The sequence below is a fragment of the Sylvia atricapilla genome, chromosome 1, assembly GCF_009819655.1.
Source record: "Sylvia atricapilla isolate bSylAtr1 chromosome 1, bSylAtr1.pri, whole genome shotgun sequence".
Lineage (NCBI taxonomy): Eukaryota > Metazoa > Chordata > Aves > Passeriformes > Sylviidae > Sylvia > Sylvia atricapilla.
In genome coordinates, this window is record NC_089140.1 from 92,481,615 (window position 1) to 92,500,518 (window position 18,904).

The 18,904-nt window shown below is 39.4% G+C and overlaps 3 protein-coding genes across 4 annotated transcripts in view; all 3 read right to left on the reverse strand.

Annotated features, from left to right (window-relative positions):
* Positions 1 to 5,532, reverse strand: part of GLIPR2 (GLI pathogenesis related 2) — a 37,015-nt gene extending 31,483 nt beyond the window's left edge. Inside the window, exon 1 of the mRNA XM_066327998.1 lies at positions 5,400 to 5,532. Coding sequence (XP_066184095.1) covers positions 5,400 to 5,427 — 28 coding nt within the window. The 5' untranslated portion in view covers positions 5,428 to 5,532. The remainder of the gene's footprint in view (positions 1 to 5,399) is intronic.
* BLOC1S4 (biogenesis of lysosomal organelles complex 1 subunit 4) lies at positions 932 to 11,570 on the reverse strand. 2 transcript variants are annotated; one of them, XR_010744555.1, is made up of 6 exons: positions 11,367 to 11,570; positions 11,013 to 11,084; positions 9,698 to 9,799; positions 8,899 to 9,033; positions 5,400 to 5,652; positions 932 to 1,132 (listed from the first exon to the last, which is right to left on the reverse strand). XR_010744555.1 is itself a non-coding variant. In XM_066327982.1 (5 exons), the coding sequence occupies exons 1-5, from the start codon at positions 11,568 to 11,570 to the stop codon at positions 5,554 to 5,556; spliced, it is 612 nt and encodes a 203-aa protein (XP_066184079.1). In that variant the 3' UTR covers positions 4,670 to 5,553. The 2 variants fall into 2 exon arrangements, 1 of the variants encoding a protein (XP_066184079.1); XM_066327982.1 differs by lacking the exon at positions 932 to 1,132 and having other exon boundaries at positions 4,670 to 5,652.
* A 2,167-nt stretch (positions 11,571 to 13,737) lies between these two features.
* LOC136366742 (partitioning defective 6 homolog gamma-like) overlaps positions 13,738 to 18,904 on the reverse strand; it is a 64,462-nt gene continuing 59,295 nt past the window's right edge. Inside the window, 1 exon segment of the mRNA XM_066328019.1 lies at positions 13,738 to 15,268. Within this exon segment, the coding sequence (XP_066184116.1) occupies positions 14,409 to 15,268 (860 nt within the window). The 3' untranslated portion in view covers positions 13,738 to 14,408.

An 18,904-nucleotide genomic window follows, 5' to 3' on the forward strand; every position in this document is an offset into this window, starting at 1 on the left:
ATTATATCGTTTAGTATTTTTTCTCCCAAATATTTTTTTGCTTAATAATACACTGGATTTTAGATGCAACAGGCACACTTCCAAGAAAGTTCCCAGCAACCTCTGACACCAAGAATAAGGGCACTGCTTATCACTAGCAGAGGAACCATCACATTTTAGTTGATAAAATATTGCTGGAAGCAGACCTCTGAACAGGACACACAGACATCTCTGTAATGAGAAGAAGAATGTTATTTTCAATACCTTGGTTCTTTCCTGTTCTTCTCTCCCTCTGTGTTTCCAATCAAATTGCAAAGCCATCCCTGTAGAGAAAAGGGTTAATCAAAGAAACATGAAGAAAACAGATGTTAATTCCACAGCAGGCATCTCCCCGGCTGTACATGGGGAGACACTGCCAGGGCAAGTGCTTTGCTTGCCTTTCTCAGGGAGATGGCTGGGAGTAGAGGAGTGTCATCCCCTTACCCTCGTGCCAAGACATCAGTGCTGGGGCTGGATTGTTTGGCTTGACAGGACTGATTTTTAGCCAGAACAGTCCAATGATCTGCAAGTCCTACTGCTTTGAGAAAGAGGCAGTAACCAGAGGCAGTAACAGCAGCCTGGTCCAGACACACACACTAGAACTGGTCCACAGTTCTAGTACAGTTAGAGCCCCTCCTAAAACAATGTACTTGGAAATAGTGCACACTGGAGGGAAAAAAAAAAAAAAACCCTCCTAAACTGAGAAAAAAATAACATCACATATATATATATATATACCATGTCTGTTGTGGACCTCCACTCATACCTCCCAGCTCAGGGATCTTGCCCTTGTCTGTTGATGCTGCTCACAGCTCTGTCACCATGAGTTCACACCCTGGCATGTGCCCTGGCTTGTCTCCTGGCTATGCTGTTTTCTGCCTCTTCCATTCCTGCATAAGGCTCTTACCATTCCTTTTGTCTTTTTTTTGTCCTTTTTAATGAATCAATCAGAACCAGCTTTATTGCCAGTATGCAGTTCTCAGGTGCTTCTGTCATATTTAGTGCCAGACCTCAGTTTTAATGTCCTAGGACTGTGGAAATTTTTGCTTTTGTTTTTTTCTTAAAGGTTGCTTTCTAGGCCTCTCGCTTGTAAAGAAACTCCTGGCAGTGTCACCTGTAAGGAACAGATGGCAATTAATTTATTTTTAAATATTATAGGCAATGAGCTATTCTCATGAAACCTACAGCTTCTGAAACAGTGGGAGATGAGAAATTGGATACTTATTCTTCTTTTCTCAATGAGTGCACTTCACCCTCATGAATTCTGTCCCCTTATCTTTTCACTCAGAACTCTGATTAAATTCTTGCTAACGTTCAGTTAATTTTCTTAAGTCTGTCAGCACATTTATATATCTGTATTTTCAATATACTTTTTAAATATACTATTTCAGATCCCATACAGATAGCAAATTGGAATGATTATTCATGCAATTTTAATGTATTTTTTTATTACTTTAATAGCCCACCAAGGAACGTACAGCTAATATCAAAGTAGACAAAAATGAAGTATCATTTTGAGTCTTCCATGTAGATTTTAGACAGGACATTTCAGTTTCTCTGCCATATCCTTTAGTCTGACATAATTCCAAAGGCATTATTGCACATTTTCCTTTCCACACTCTGTATCTATAGGTGATTGCATTCTGTTTCCCTGGCATTGTAACTGTACTGCCCATGAGCAACACCTTCTGTCCCCCTTTTTCCTGTTTTACTTGTTCCTTAGCACTTTTAAGACATCATGCACCATTCACATATCCCTTACATTTTTTCAAAATCATAAAAAAATGGCTAGCATTGAAAGAGTAGACATCATCAAGGAAGAAAGTCAAGAAAACTCCCAAAATCAGCTGGAGTCCGCGCTACCATCTTTAGGTTATACCACCACCCATCGGCTCTAAGCAGAATCAACAAAAGCAGCTGAGTGGACAAAGCCTCTGCTCTGCCACTGCAGCACAGCCTGCAGGCAGCTCAGCTCCTACAGGAATGTGAATCCCAGCAGCTGCCATCTCCTCATCCCTGATGGATTTAGCTGCAGTGGCCAGAAAGTTACTGACTCCTGTTATAGTCCTCTTTGACCATAGCTATATCTGACAGGGATTTTGGCTTTTCAAGGATTTTCTTGATAGCTGGTCCAAGACTAGATTTCTTTTCCAGGAAATGTGAGGGAGTTTAAAAAAGTATTCGTTTAAAAAAACATTTTTTTTCCCTTTTTTTTATGGGAACATTGTTTACCAATTTCAAATATAAAGTTCTTCTCACAGATGAAGGTGCAAGCTATTTTGCTCTTCCTTCTCCTCCTGGGAGATCTTTCACTCAGGATCCCTCTTTACAGCTTAAACTTGCTACTTAATTCTTAGTATTGCAAGTAAAACTACTTAATCTTGAAGGTTATTGTCACCAGAAGTAATGAAATGCCACAGGTTTTGGTGTCAATGTAATCCAGTGCATCTTTAAGTAATTTACCTTATTTGATCAGATAAACCATCAAACCTGTTTCTTTTCATTTCAGTCGTCTGCACCCTTCTGTAGTTTCTCTGGACTTTGCTGCAGTTGCAGCAGCACTGCTTGACTGGAACAAAATCTACAGGTCCAAAACTAATTAAATCCAAATATCAATCCTTATGCACCAACTTCAGGCATAGTTCATCATATATCTAAACATTTACGTAAGGCAGATCATGCTGATTTTTGTCCAGGAGCTATGAAAAGTGCAGACCTCTAACATTCAGTCCAACGTGACTGTGATACAACCTCACTGTGAATATCTTGTGAATGCAGCTTCCACAACATATTGACATGCATTGTAAGTTTTAGAAAGGTAAGTTTTAGAAATCTGCAGCACCAGTTTCAATTAGCATTAGACTAATGTTAATTAACATTGGCCTAAAATGTACATAACTATAAGAATATAAAACCTCAAAATTATTTGCTTAAAAATGTTTCCTTAATGACACGGAAGAAAAGTAAGATTTGTATGCAGCCTCTTTTGTTGATATTAAATATAAGCTTATTTCATGTGCCTGATATCCAATCTTCAGCAGCTCAGCACAGTAACCACACCTTGCTTTATACCAGTTCTAGATAAAGAGCTCTTCATGTCAAAAACAGGTGATGTAGCCCCATAGTTGTTGGCTTGTATCCTGGAACTCAGGCAAGAGGACAAACGTTATGTAGGGAAAAACAGAAGTACAGACTTCTGGGGTTCTGAATATTGCTTTCAGTGGATTTTGAGATTCAGATTTTGTTTATAGCTAGCAAACCCAGTAAATATTGAACCTAATTCATAATATGGTTATTACTGGTTTTACACCAATCCAAGGTTAACAGCAGAGAGAATAAATGAATATTCTGAGTCTTTCTTTGGGATATTTTGGGATGTTTTTTATGCTACTCTTGTGTGATGAGACTGACCATGAATAAGAAGACAGCCAAGGTGCAAACAAACCAACAGAAGAATCCATTTTGTTGGTATTATAAGATTGCCTTAATTTCATAACCATGAGCTTAATTTCATAACAGATGAACTGTGACCTTGGTATTTTGTACCATGTATTTTTAAAAGCCATAATTTATTTATTGTCTGTACTTTTATAACATTTCCTTTAAAAATTCTATGTATTGTCAATTCTTTTCAGTAATAAAAATATTTTGGAGAATTTCCAGCTATACCAATTATAGGAACTGTCTGGTTTTTGTTTGTGGTGTGCCTTGAAGGTACAGCTCTTTTTTTTTTTCATACAACAGTTCAACAAAAATGCCCACTTCAGAATATATGAATTTTCACTCTTATTAGTATGAACAATATTGTGTGAAAAATACTCAGCTGTATAAACTTGCTGAAATCTTTATTAATATTTCAAACATCATCGGTTTAAAAGAAACAGCATTTTGGCTCCACACAGCAGAAGGCAAAGTTATTTGAGAAGGTAATACATTTAATTAGAAGGTTCTTCTAAAGGTAACTTTTTTTTTTTTTTTTAAACCAGTGTTAGTATGTTTAGAGTATTTGACTGTAGCCTTATGTTGCTACACTAAGTATGTAATTTTATTAGATCTCACTGAGGAGGGATAAGCCTTCAAGCGTTATTCATGCATAGACTGAAAGGCACCATGCCTTTCAGAAATGCAACTGTTGCTCCAGTGGAACACTTGAATAATGAATCATTTATGAAAACAAGGAGAAAGGGAGGAGAGCCCTTCTTCAAAGTCATGTCTGTTACTTTCTGCCAGTTTATATGGGACTGTTTTTCTATAGTCTTGATGTTAAAAATCAGGTAAGATTTACATCATAACAGCTTTTGGAGCCTACTAACTTTGACTTGAAAATCTTTGTTTTAATGTTTAATAAATGTTGCTTCAGATATTGAAGATGTTTAGAACCCAATCCCTGCTGGTCTTTGGAGACAGGATCTATTAATATATAATCTCTGCTCTGCTACTCCATACCTGCTCTGTGCATGCAAGATGAAACCTAGAGAAATACTGTTTCTCTACAGCATTCCTCCCAGACTTGAATTTTGAGTATTTCTAATGAGTTACATTGGCAATAGAGCAGCAGAGGTAAAACTTTTTCAGAGAAAACATCAATTTATGATTAACACCTGCTAGGTGGGTCAATACTGTCCGAGGAAATGCAAAAACACAACAGGGGTTAGCCAGCTATTAGTTTATTGATAATATAAATTGAAAACAGCATGGGAAGCCTCAGTAACCACAGAAAAATCTGAAGGAAAAGCAATCTGGTCAGGTACCTGATAGAGATTCAGCCCAGAGTCATCCCTCTCTCACTTAGATACTTGTTCTTTTTGACAGCAGGTTTTATACATCCATCTCTCTATCTCTATATATATAAATCTATTTCATGCCCACCTGGTTACACATCAAACAATACAAAGATGCAATAATTAAAAGCTTGGGTCACTGTGACCTGAGGATCATCAGTAGGGGCAGGATGTTTGCCTTGTGAACTGGGACTACATCACACACACTGAACCATGTCCTTGATTCCTTGATGATCTTCCAAGCCCTGCCCCTGCAACAAGTACATCCCAATGTGGTGCACTTCCTCTTTACAGACTGTAGAGACCAGGCTTAAACCCTTGGAATAGATAATTCTATGCATAGTTTTTCTTTCACCTCAATCAGCACATTATGAAAAAAGACAAATGAACCCCCATCCTTGTGGTATAGCTACTTACACTTGCAGCAGCACGGATACTTACGTGTTAAAAAACTTATATACAATAGTATGTTTCCTATTATTTCCATATTAAAAAAAATGTAATGCAAAAATATTCTTAAACTCCTTCCCCAAAATAATCTGAAAATTTACATGGTGTTTTAGGAAGGCTTTTAAAATAATGTGCACAAACAAAGATTACCTGAAAATACTGCATGAAGGAAGACCATGAGAATCAGAATGGCAATATGCCATCAATAGTGCTTAGAAAATGCAGCTGTTCTGAGGTTGGCATTCCTTTTGTTCACCTGTCTCTCTATTCCAGAAGATTCATATCAATCCCAAAGCAAAAATCATCAATAAGGTGCTTCATTAAGACATGGAAAATAGTCTTCAGTCTTGAAGAGGACTGGAGGTTCATAGAGGGTCTGCTGTTGTCGTGAGGAAGACGATTTCTGCAAATTAGATAAGTTTATTTTTTGCCTTTTTCATAAAGCATTTTAAAACAAAGCCTGCAGAGCTAAAATGCAAAACAAGGAAAGTTTCTAAGGCGTATCTCCTTAGTTAAATAAATTCCTAACCATAGCTCAGATGAGTCTGGCACATTCCTATGCCAGTCCCGGAACACGTATGATATGCCAGCACTGCAGGAGCCAAACTGTACCATCAAGCAGATGGGAGAGTCATTGTAACCTTCATCATTTCCAAGCCATATGCCTTTACCTTTCCTGCTCCAGCCTTCAAATTCTCCTCAGCCGCTTCTTTTGAGTCAACTCTGGGCCTGGCCTCTCATTTAGCTACTCAAAAAGTCTTCCTATGGAAACACACCTAGCAAATGATTCTTTCAAGAAGGTTGCTGCTCCTGCTGAGCTTCTTCATATGACACATTGTTAAAAATAATCTGGTAGAGCACTGGAAAAGAGCTGTTACACTGTTTTTAGGAAAGGTGTACATGTTTCTTTTAAAAATTAGCTGCACATTGTTTCACTATATCAAACGGCTCATTGAAAGAGACAACATCTGGGACCACTAGTGACTACTGTGTCAGCCTTGGTGTGTGTAGATAATGCTGCAACACAACACAGACACAGGGTATGTTTTCACTGCCTGACATTAAACAGAAGGCTTAAAATCAAGATTTCATTAATTAAAAGTCCTTTTCAACTAATAAAAAGATTTTGATGAACTATTTAGTAGAGCCCTGTCAGTTTGGAATGAGGAAATTAGCCTTCCCCAATAATAAAGTTAAAAGTATACCAAATATCATTGGTAGCCTTGGGGTTTAGAATGGTTTTACAGTACCAAAATAAAGATATAAGTAACTATACTTACAAAACAAAGTAGAAATTTCTCAATATTTAGTTGAGCTGTATACTTGTATTCCTTATGAAGTAAGTACATATTTTCCTTCTATATACAAAATCGCTGATATATTAATTTATGTCTTTAACTTTACAATACCATTTATTTCTCCAAGTTTGTTTTGCCATTCAAGTTGCAATGAAATTAAAAAATATAAACAAAGATCTGATCTAAAACCAGTGTATATTATGAGTGTTCTCTGTATCAAAAATTTTGCCAAATGTAAAAGCAACCTTCAAAATCAAAGTTCTGTTTTTTAAAATCATTTCCTACCCTGCACTGTCCTATCAGATAACAACCTGCAAGCATGGGAAACTAAGGCCACAGGTTTTCTGCAACTCCTGACACGGATTTAAGAGGATTTGTATTTGCCTCTGTGCAAGAAGGGGGAAATTTCAATCCAGTGAGGAAAATTATAGGCAGGCACAGTACCCACAATTGCCTAAGCACAGATTTGTAACTAGTTATTTTTGCAGCTGCTTAGCAGACGTTTATACCTTTTGAGAGTTTACATTCTTAGTGATATTAGAAGTCTTATAGTACTGTTCTTTACATCACCTGATATCCACAAGGGAAGAACTTTGGGCAAAATCTGAAAGGGAGATTATAAATATACACCTTGAGAAATAGAAAATACAGCCTTTGTGTAAAGAAACAGACACATTTAAATGGGAAGAGAATGAGGGGACCTGAGTAAATTAAAACTAGCAGTAAAATGTGAACTACAGCTACAGTTAAAATCATGACACCAGAATAACTTTCTTTTCCAAACCATGTGTTTTACCATTGATGTATTGAGCTAGTTAAATATCAGGCATATGGAGGAATCTCTGTGGGCATTCTCATTCACATGATGCTTGTGTTTACTACTGAAAGTAGGTTTTTCACTATGCAATACCCAGAACAACCGTGGAACAGTAACCTGCCTTTTAGTGACTCCAATAATGCAAGTAAGTTCTGAGTGTTATTTTATTGCTATCCATGATCAAACTAAGAAACCACTGGAGATGCCAGGTTCACCTTCATGACACTTTCAAACATTTTCTATCTTTTAAATTGTGGAAAAAGTGCTAATTTGACAAAGTGTTCCCATACAACACTAAAAAAGTACTTTCTTAGAAGTATCAAACTTTTCAAGTGAAAATTGTAATTCCTTGGTTGGTAACTGCTTATAGAAAAAAAATTGAAAATACTGTTGAATATTCTTCAAGGCAACTTGTGCACTTTCTTGTTTTGAAACTGGCCCATAAACTGCAACTTTGTGTTGTTGTTAATGGGTATTTTTTAAGAAAAAATGACAGATCTCTAAACTTAAACATCAAGGAAAATGAACGAATGAGATGAGAAATTAATTAACCTAAAGATTGCACAGTGAAGAACAAGTTCCTTCAACTGAGCCTTAACAAGACAACACATGCTCTTTTTATATGTATTTTTCTCTGCTGCCATATATGCTTGGAAGATGCAGGAACAAAAACATCTTGAAGAGCCACAACCTTCTTCCTCTACCCCTCTACAAAGCTATTTTTTTCATCATTCTTAGCAGAATACAGAAAACTGAGTTAGTACAGGATGAATACATGAAAAGATAAAACAATCTGTGAGCTGACAAGATGCAAAAGAGTAGAACTTATAAATGGTGTACTGCCAGGTGACATCAAGAAGCATCAGGTATTCAGCTGATTTTTTTTTTTAACCAAAAGATTATTTTAAACCCAAGGCATAATGACAGTTCAGTGTTAGATGAGGCATCTCTGAAATGTACCAGAGAGAGCACTTCAAGTCTTTTCTAAGGGAACAGTCCACAAGGAAAACTGCATTCTTAAAAAGTTTACCAAGGTCGTAGGTAACATGATTATCAAACTGTGTGGATTGAATATAAACATGACCTTTAATTTAAAAATACTGTGCAGATTAGCTTTCATTTTCTGTTTTGTTAATATTTGCACAGCGATGTTATCAATGCAGAAGGATCCTTTAACAGTGTTGCCTGTACAGGCTTTTCCTACTTGCTTTGCATACCACCAGAGATGAGGGGTTCTTTAGCAAAAAGGCTTGTACATTACGTGCTTGTTTGTGTCCTTCACATTCATTTGTGTGCTCAGCCTTCTTTTGCAACATTACACAAATCCTTGTAGGAAATTAAATGTTTAAGTTTGGTTGTTTCCCTTTTTTTTTTTTTTATGGAAGCCTGAGAACTCTGTAAAAATCCTAATAAAGTATATAAAAATGCATAGCTACATTCAGATACATGTGTAATAAACATATTATTATTTTAATCATCTGCTCTAGTAGGCAGAGCAACTAAGCTGGTCACATGGCATCAAAACTTTACTTACATTAAGGAAGGATGGCATGCTGATTGTGTGCAAGATTTTCTTGAATGTGCTGGGAAAAGCTCCAAGGTCTGTTTCTGCCTTAGTGACTCGTTCTTCCAGTCCAGCCACACTATTCCCAATCATTTTCACAAAAGCCTAGTGTGACAAAAACCCCCAACAAAATAAGTAGAACATTTTCACTAACAAAATAAAACTGGATTATGTATTGCAAAACAGTGGTGAAAGATTTGTTTCTTAAATGAGGAATCCAAAATGCTCTATTTCCCTTCTGCCTACAAGTCCATTTTAATGCTAGAAATCACTTGAGATACCTAAAAGGCTGCAAATATTTTAAAAAAAGATCAAATGTAATAAAATAATCTTCCTTTTCCAGTTTACCTTTCAAATAACTAATAGAGAGTTTTCAGAATCTTGGCTTCTACCTGCCTTTCTACTACCAAAAGAAAAACCATGGATCTGAACCAATGTTTTGAAGCTTTACTTGGGATCAAGACATCTTTCATTCTATTAGTTTCTGAAACTTTGAAAGCTAACACAAAAAATTGCCTTGCTTCAAACAGTCAACGGACAATTGATTTTTTTAAAAATATGTAAAAAAAAAGAGAGCTAAAACATGTCTGGAATTCCCATAATCCCCAGAAATTCTTCATAGTCCTGAAGTATTGAACCCACTGGTGACATGGAGAGCACAACTCACCTGAGCTCACTCCACATTGTGTGCACACACACAGAGATATGCAGACACTGATTTTTCCCTCTGTTAGGAAACAAATGCATCCAGAAGACAGCAAAAACATACCTCTAGTTTGTCAATCTTCCTATATATCTGCCTCATTTCTGTAGCTTTTGTGTAAATTTGAGGTATACTTTCATTGACAACTTGAGAGGAATCACTTCGAATCTAAAGACAATGCAAGGAAATAATACAAAAATCAATGAATGAAACAAAATGTTTGGTAGATTTTATTCTGGAAACTAGAACTGTGCTCCAATGAACAGACTAAAATTTAAAGTTTAAAAATACCTGAATAAATTAGTATAAAAAGACTAAATTAAAATAAAGACATTGTAGCTTTTTTGTGTAGTTTCTAAGTAACTTTGAAGAAAATGTACTTTGCAGAGACTAATATTTACATTTATACTTACATTAAAAATAGGCTAATACAATCTCTTCTGAACTGAGATGGAACATTTTCTAAGACACACTAAATGAATTATATATATTAAACTAAAACTTTGCCTTAAGTTTTACTACCTGTACTTTTCCTCATGTTTGTTGAAAAAGTCAGACCACAAAAATCTTAGTTTACTGGTATTAAAAAAAAACCCCAAACCTACAACAGAACTGTGAAGGAGAACCATATGTGCCACACTTTAAAAGGCAGCCTATCTACCAATGTCAGCTTACAGGAACTTTCCATTCAGTTCCCCCATGTAACCCTATGAAAAAAGTGAAAACAAAGCTGCCATTCTGAAAAGAGGGTCCCCTAAAGACAAATCTAGCTTTACTGGTTTGGGAACTCTGATTAGATACTTTCATTATAAAACCAACAAAGGATGTCTTTATGTATTTTAAAGGATAAGCAAAATATCATACTGTTCTTAAAAACCTCTATCAATGCACCATTCAAAATGGGATTCTGTGCATATACATAGACAAGAACACAAATACAACTACACAAATATGCAGTTAGGAAAAATTTCTTTACTGAAAGGGTTGTCAAGCGTTGAAGTAGGTTGCCAAGGGAAGTGATCGAGTCACCATCCCTGGAGGTATTTAGAAGATGTGGGCCTTTGGGACATGGTTTAGGGGTGAATATGGCAGTGCTGGGTTAATGGTTGGATTTGCTGATCTTAGAGGTCTTTTCCAACCTAAGAAGTTCTATATGACTCTATAGCTATATGGACACATTTTGGTCTGACGTGAGATCTTGGTAGTTTTCATCTGTGCGTTACCTGATTACCAAAATAAGTCATCTGATTATCAAACGTGTTTCCATACTGGAGCATGCCTAGACTAAAGGCTTCTTTCTCTCAGTGTCTTACTTACAAACACAGATTAAACTGTGTTTAATCTGCCTTCAAAAACACAACCACGTGCAAGTTATACCTACCATGTCCAGCATTCCCACGAATTCATCCACCCTGGTCAGTAAGTCTTCTAAACTCTTGTCTAAGCTTTCTATCTGCAAAACAGAGGTCACTTAAAGCGCTTCGAAACACACATACACATTCACAAAATCTCATCCGGTCTCACAAACAAGAGCACCGAGCGTAGACACCGCTCAGACTACAGCCAGTCCCACAGGAATCCCACGGCTTTTCCCTCTCTCGGTTTCGTTCGGCGCAAGGGACGCGACCCCCGTTGGTGCCGTCCTGCACATCCCCGGCCCGGGAGCGTGTCCAGTTAATATATAACCCGGTCCCGGCTCCCGGGAGCTGTCCGGGAGCGCCGGGCCCTGGCCCACCTGCTCGCTGAAGAGGCTGCGGTCGGCGAGCAGGTACGCGGAGTAGGCGGCGGCGGTGGCGCTGAGCGACGCCTCCGAGGCGTCCTCGTCCTCGGCCTCCCCGAGGCCGGAGGCTCTGCTTTGGCTCTGGGACACGTTCCCGCTGTCCGCGCCAGGGCCGGCGTCCGGCAGCTCGGCTCCAGACCGCCCGCCCCCCGCCGCCATGGCACGGCCGCGCCGCCGCTCAGGTGACCGGGCGGGCCGCGCAGCCGCGCTCCCGGCAGCGGGCGGAGCGACCTCGGGACCGGGAATGGCGCCCGGCTGCGGGAGACTCCGGCTCCGCCGCCCCCGCTGCGCGCTGGGAAAGGAAGGCGGCTCCGTCTGCGGGAGCGTTTGTGGGGGATGTGGCCTTGAGCGAGGGCCACACACCCTCAGAGCCTCACAATAAAATGTGGCGATTTAATCCCACACGCGAAGGGGCCCCGGCGTGTGGAACCCGAGCGGCTCAGCCGCGTTTCCCCGCGGATTCCTCCCGTTACGGCCTGGGCTGGGAAGGGAGCTCGCTGTGAGCGAACACTGTACAGCACAGCTTCACTTAGGGCCACGGGGCACTCCAAAGAGAAGCTGGGTTGTGTGTGTGTTTGTTTTGCCCACGAAGAGGCCGCCCAAAATGTATGCAAGCCTTAAAAGGTATTTCACGAAGTACTGGATCCAAGGCCGACACAGCAGCAGCCAGCTGTTCTCAGTTTGTAATTTGTACACGTGTGTGAAACAACTTAGGCTTCCTCCTCCTTGCAATGGATGCGGTGGAAAAGTTTGGAGACACTGTACTGGAATGCTTTCTATGGACAGTGACAGCCAGCAGGCTCTGGGCAAAGGCTTGCAGAGTGGCCAGCAGAGGTATCCCGACATACCCTATATATTTTCCAAGGAGCCAGAATTACCCCTCAAAGGCCAGAGGGCTGCAGCAGGCCATGCTATGAGGAGGGTAGGAAGCTACTTGGTTCCCATGAAAATCAGAATAACAGGAACCTTTAGTAAAAGCAGCGCTGAGCGAAAACACGGCACTAAAATGGTTGCATAGTTGAAGAGCCACCCAAACCAGATACCTTGTTTTCATAGGGAGGGGAGATATTTCCACGTAAAATGCTTGAGGCACCAGGAAGAAACACAGAGAAGTAAGACAGTGAACATTTTATTGCAGACAAGGTCACATTTTTATCAGTTAACTAAGGTAAAATGAGTAACTTCAGCCAGACAAATCCACTTATTCATAAAAGTTGTCTTATTTAAGGTGTAACAAATTTTTCTGGATAAGATGGTCTGATTGACTGAAGCATATCCAGCTATTCGTTTATTTTACCGCACCAATAATAAGATTTTTTTTTTTTATGAAAACCTTTGGTAAAGTACAAACACAGTTTTAAGATGAACAGGATCAATGTTCTATTCTTACTGTGCTGGGAAAAGTAAGTACAGCTCTATAGCTGCTTTGATACTTAGAAAAGTTTTAATTAGAGTAAGTGAAAAACTTTTAAAATAAACTCTTAAAGCAAATCTAAAAGAAATAAACTAAGTTCAATGTCCCAAAGATATTTAACCATGAGCAGAAGACTGGTTTGTTCCACAGGTATTCTAAATTAGCGACAATTAATTAGTCCACACATCCTTTTTCCAGCCATTACAGATTCCAAAATGGAATGTAATTTTTCCAAACCAAGATTCCTGAAATTTCATATTCATAAAATATTTAAGAAATGTCTATTCCACCATATAAAAAAAGCTTTAATGTACTACAAAGTTAAAAACAAAGAGCAAATGACACAAGCTAAAAGTAGAAAAATACATTTTAAAACATTTATATTTTGTTCCTTACACTGATCAAGATATAACAAAATATTTTAGATTAGACCACTTTCATAAAACTCATGGTGTTTCCAGAAGCAGACAGGTACTGACTCGACAGTCACTGGTCACTCACTAGCCACCTGGCCACCCAGCAAAGGTGTCTGACCTTCACAAATATCCAGTATTTTTTAACTTTCTAGAAGTCCTGTGTAGACATTAAGCTTTATTACTGGAGGAGTCAAAAAAATAACAGAACTATTCTAAGTTAGGCTTGAGAGTCAGTCAGCACCCCTCCCCTCCGTAGGGCAATCTCTTGTCAAGGAAAGACCTTGTGGATTCGGGTTGCCCCGAAGGTACAGCAAGGACTTGTGTCAGCTCTGACGCTTGCACGCCTAAAACTCACACGAAACCATGATTTTGAAAACACAGAGATGATGCGGAGAGGGGGGAAACAACAAAACCAACAACAACAACAACAAAAAGGAGGTATTATCTAATAAATATGGTCAGAGAATACGAGAAGGCAGCGGCGCTGCCCCCGCTGCGGTGCCCCCGCCGGCCGGCAGGTGGCGCCCATGGCCCGGCAGCCGCGGGAAACACGCGGGTTTACATGGATAGCGATTTCTATCGTTTCCTTTGGAAAATGTGTCTGCAGCGCCTCGCGAACGCTGTCACTACCGGAATAGGAAACGGCTGCTTTTACAGAGCTCGTCTGGATTAGACATAACGCTGAGAAAATGGTGTAAACAAGTCGGCAGAAGGGCTGTATGTAACAGAAGACGGGATGGCTATTAGGAAGCCCTCTCTCCCTAGCTGGTATTAGAAGAAAACCAGGTTCCACTTCAAATAGACACGTCTGTTACTATTAAAATCTAATTCATATACATGCATGTATAATACATCTACCCATGCTTTCAAACCCGAGTATATAACGCTGCCTGTAAGACTGCTTAGGTTTATATCAACTAAACCAAATTTGTGTTCTCACTCCAGGGCTGGGACATAAACCAGGTTTTGCAGTCTGGCTTTCTCCTGACAAATTTTGCAGTGCATGACAGTTTTATGTCTAACTCCAGATGCCACGTTTCCTAGAAAGCAACAATTTTCTGCACCCATGAGGTCTGTGAGAATATCAGCTTCCTGTTTTGTGCATGTTTTGCACGAGTCAATTGTCCCAATTGGCACTTAAGACTGTGAGAATTGCAGAAATTGCTACTAAAGTGTAATGACTGTTCCATCCTCCTCAATACCTCCTCTGGGGATAACCAGACTGTGTCGGGGATCAGTTTTTAAGGAACTGAGTAATTTGTGGATGTTGCCGTTGCTTTCTCGGCCAGAGTTGTTGTTGAGCACCAGGTCCCTTTGAAGTCTGTGGCTAAGGCTGCTGCCATTGATTCGAGAGAGGCTACTGGAAGTAAGGCTGTGCAGTTTAGGAATGTGTTGTGGCTCCAGACCACCCTCGATGACAATGTCAGCCTCTTCATCGCTCTCCATTTCATCAGGATGGAAGTTCTGCAGCACATGGGATGTAGACAAGCTATGGTGACTCGCAGTGCTGTCTGTAGACTGGCCTGAGCTACCAGACATCCTACTGCTCCGAATAATATTGTTCCTCTGGTTTGCTGGTTTGACCGTGATAATGAGATTATGGCTGTTGGCAATCATCATGTCTGTGACTTGGTCAAGAGTTTTTCCTGCTACTTCAATGCCATTAACTTCCAGGACTTCATCGTTCACAGCCAGCAAGCCTGTGCTCTCTGCCAAGCCACCAGGAACCATACGGGAAATGAAGATACCGGGCACCTTTTCCAGTCCGTGGGGAGTCACCCTTACGCTGGTGCCGTCACGGATGTAAAACCCCAAGGGTTTCTCACAGCCGTGTCGGTACAGCCTCACCCTCCGGTGTGTTTCAGGGAGAATGTCCACGTCGATTATGGAAGACACTGGTCTAAAATCATGAGGCATACTGATGTTGATGTGGGGACGCCGGCGGAGGTTGTCATTGCGCAGCGTCACCAGAGCCTTCTTCTTCCTTGACAGTGTGTTGGACCCAAAATTGCTGTAGTCCACTTCATCTGAAAGAGAAACAGTACCAATGTATCAAACAGAGTAATGCAATCTGCAGGGCATTTTCCTCCTCCAGTTGGTTCCATGAAAGCACTAACAGTAGTATGGAAATAATAATAATATGAAAAAAGTAATACTAATATGGGGAAAAGTCAAAGTAATTCTTCCATTTACTCTAATTTTTGTTTCACTTTATGTCCATCAGCACAACATTCAGAATGAATTAACTGCTTACAATGACTCCCCATACTTCTTCCATGTTTTGGAGAAAAGAGACTTCTGATTCTCAACTCTTGTCAGCTGTGCAGAAGGCAATTTCTTGCTGCAAGCCTGATACACCATCTTGGATGTGAGACTGTATTTTCAGAGCTGGATTATAACTTTACACATTCCTAACCTAAAAGTCTGAATTGAGGAGTATTTTAATACCCAATACACTGCCTTTACCTTAGGTACAAACATGAAAGCAAGAGTGCAAGACAGTAGTTTTTCAGCCTAGGCTTTTCTAGTAAGTGAGTTTTTATTAATAAGCATCTCTTGGTACATCACTTTTTTCTCTGGAGGATTTTACTTCAGTTCAGCTGAACTTGACAGCAATAAAAAGTGCTAAAAGTGACAGATAATGAAAGGTACCATGTAAGCAAGCAGCCTGGTAAAAAGAGAAGCAGGTAGAAGGAAAACTCCTCTGCTTAGTCTTTATGCTAAGGATCACAGAATGGACCTGGATTCACACACACACTCTCCTGCCTTTGAGAGCAGGATTCACAGGAAAAGGCCTTTCTGGGGTCTGGAGTTAAAGGAACTGTTTAAATATTTCAATCTCAGTAGCAGTTATCTCAAGGGCATGTGAAATTTGAATTTAAGTGATCACCTTAAATTCATCCAAGTAAACGAAGTTATTCCACATAAGATGTTCATGTTGTGCTTTGCATAAAAAATACTTAAGTCATGAAGCTGTTAGTGTACAAATTGTGTCACTGCATCTCACAATAAAAAATATTGTACATATTTTAAACATGATCCATGCATTAGCTGGAAAGTGATTTCACCAGGAGTTTCAGCATGCTTTTCAGATAAACTAACAGACTTCCAGTTTATTCTCCTCATGAAGATGAGCAGTGCCATACAAAGTACAATTACAGAACTGCTACTAAGAAAATTGCTTCTCTGACAACCTTGCATAGCAATGTTTGAGACAGTAAAACAATACCTCTACCTGATAAAGGTTGGAGGGGGAAAGGGTGTTAGTAAAAAAAGCTTATAATCGCATTTTTATTTCTTGCAAGGTTTAATTTTCAAGCCCATTTTCAAGACATATTATTGACAGACTTAAATTAAATGACATTAAGCTACACTAATTAAAGTGTAGTCCTTAATTAGTCTACTACAAAAAAAGTAGTCAGTAGATCCTGATCAGTGGTCAGATCAACCTGATCTAAAACTGAGCCTCCTCAGAGCAAGGTGTTAGACTAGCTGGTCCCCTCCAATCTAAGTTATATAGTGATCCTACACAGTCCTTTGGGCTGGAAGAAAATAATTTCAAAACTTCAGAAGATTATTTCTGCATTCTCCTATAACTTATTAACACTGGCTATAGTAACCCTGAGGAGATCACAAGGCATCTGGAAGGTCATCCTGAAGAAAAAGTTTGTGTGAAATCAAGATATTCCTTGGACAAATCTCGTGTTTAACCTCACATTCACGTCTTCTCTCTCCCCCCAGGATGTTCAGAGCTGTACCAGTTGCACAGACCCTACTGTGTTATTTATACCCATGAGGCACAGGATTGGAAGGCCTTAAAAATCACCCAAATACAAGAAGCTTCCAACTGGTTTCTGGAAGGATATTCACAGCCAAAACAGTGACTGTGGAGAGACGGCACCTCCTCCAGTCCACCTGGTGAGCAGTCAGTGCAGTGACTACTCTTTTGAGTACAGCAGCCGATTACTGCAGCCAAAGCCAGGTATTATTCCTCTTCTTCCATCAACAGGATCACCATCTACCTTCAGCTACTTCTGATGGATGATTCCAAAGGTTCACAACAAGTTTTTTTCCTTGTAAAATATGGGTGTACAAGAGATATCTTTCATCACCACAGTCTCCAACACTGTGCCCAGCTCACCCCCACAATTCATTTATAAATTTCTGTGACTTGAAATACAGTTCTGCAGAATAGTAACGCTGTGCCTTAAGGTCGAGGAGAACCTTTATCACAAATTTTCAGTTTAAGATGCCAATTAAAATTACACATAGGTTTATGCATTTAAGACTGTCTCTAGGAGTACTGGCAAAAAAGGTTAAAACAAAACCTGCATTCCTTAAAGACTCGGAAAATTAAGCAGGTCAATACAGTTCATTGCATTGCAAGTAAAATGAAGCACATGCCCTGGTTAGCCATCTATCCCCTGCAAGCACGCAGGTAGCTGTTATCTCCCTCTTTCTCTCTGTTAGTATATTAATACTTAATTTTTTTTAGAGCAAACTTGCAAAAGCTTTACCAAATAATTAATCTGTGAATATTTGTTGACAAAACTGCTTTCTTTCCCTTAAATTAACAACTACCTAGAGAGTTAATTCTCACAAGATGCAAGTTCTTGATGATAAAGTAGCAAAGTCAAAGTATGATGGCCCTCTTAACACACATAAGTACGTTGTGAAGCACCTCCCTTGAGTTGAACCACCAGCAGGGCATTGGCACAAAATAAGTGGCACAAAATAAGGTGTGACCTCCTCACCTGTACTCAGACCACTAACCAGTCTCCCCAGATGATTGCAGCATTCCTAACCTCTGAAGAGCTTCAAAACAACCACCTCCTTTAATAACAAAAAGCCCATCTCACCACAAAAATGCTAACTTTTTCCTCCAAACACAAACCAGGCATGAGTGGGGATTACATTACAAGTGATGCAGGTTTCCTTCAGCATGGGACCACTGACTGTTCTAGGATTTAGTAGTATGGGGCTGGACCACGTTAAAAAATGAAGTCCATGTCCTGCTGATGACTGGAGGTTTTGTTTTTAAAACAGTGCCAAGCAGCATTTCCAACTCTGACTATAAATGGGATTCTATATGAGGAAGATGAAATCTAATTGTAATGGGTAAAAACTGTTACATGGTATTACAGGTTGGAGAAATGAGAGCTAATTTGAAGAGTTTTTAAGAAAAAATACTAACTTCATTTTCTAGAAAAGATCTGAAGTTCAGAATACATGCTCTTTGACAATACAGGCATTATTACATTACTTGAATTCAAGATAACCTGCTCTCTAGCAGTTACATCACTTAAGACATCACCTTAAAATAATAATAATAAAAAAATAGTAAAACAAAACCTAAAAATCCTGTAAAACAAAACATCTACACCCTCAATGTTATTTAGAACCACTTCTCTTGCTGAAAGAATAAAGCAAAGTATCTCAACTGAAGTTTCACATCAGCTCTTGCTGCAGCAACACAAAGTCATCAGTCTCCACCACAATGAAAACAAAATTTCCTTCTTCACAAGGGAACTGGGAGAAGTAAGCCAGAATCATTCACTTTTATCAACTACAGGGTGGTCACACAATTGTGCACTACCGCTTTCCAGTACTAAACTGCTCAGGTGGCATGTGTCAGGCTGAAATGAAACTGTATCAGTGCATAA

Excerpts from the sequence above, each read along its gene's own strand:
- BLOC1S4 (XM_066327982.1), bottom strand. The coding sequence starts at position 11,570 with ATGGCGGCGGGGGGCGGGCGGTCTGGAGCCGAGCTGCCGGACGCCGGC. Across the intron at positions 11,085-11,366 it reads GCAGCCTCTTCAGCGAGCAG|ATAGAAAGCTTAGACAAGAG; the intron begins GTGGGCCAGGGC and ends TCTGTTTTGCAG. Across the intron at positions 9,800-11,012 it reads TCGTGGGAATGCTGGACATG|ATTCGAAGTGATTCCTCTCA; the intron begins GTAGGTATAACT and ends CATTGTCTTTAG.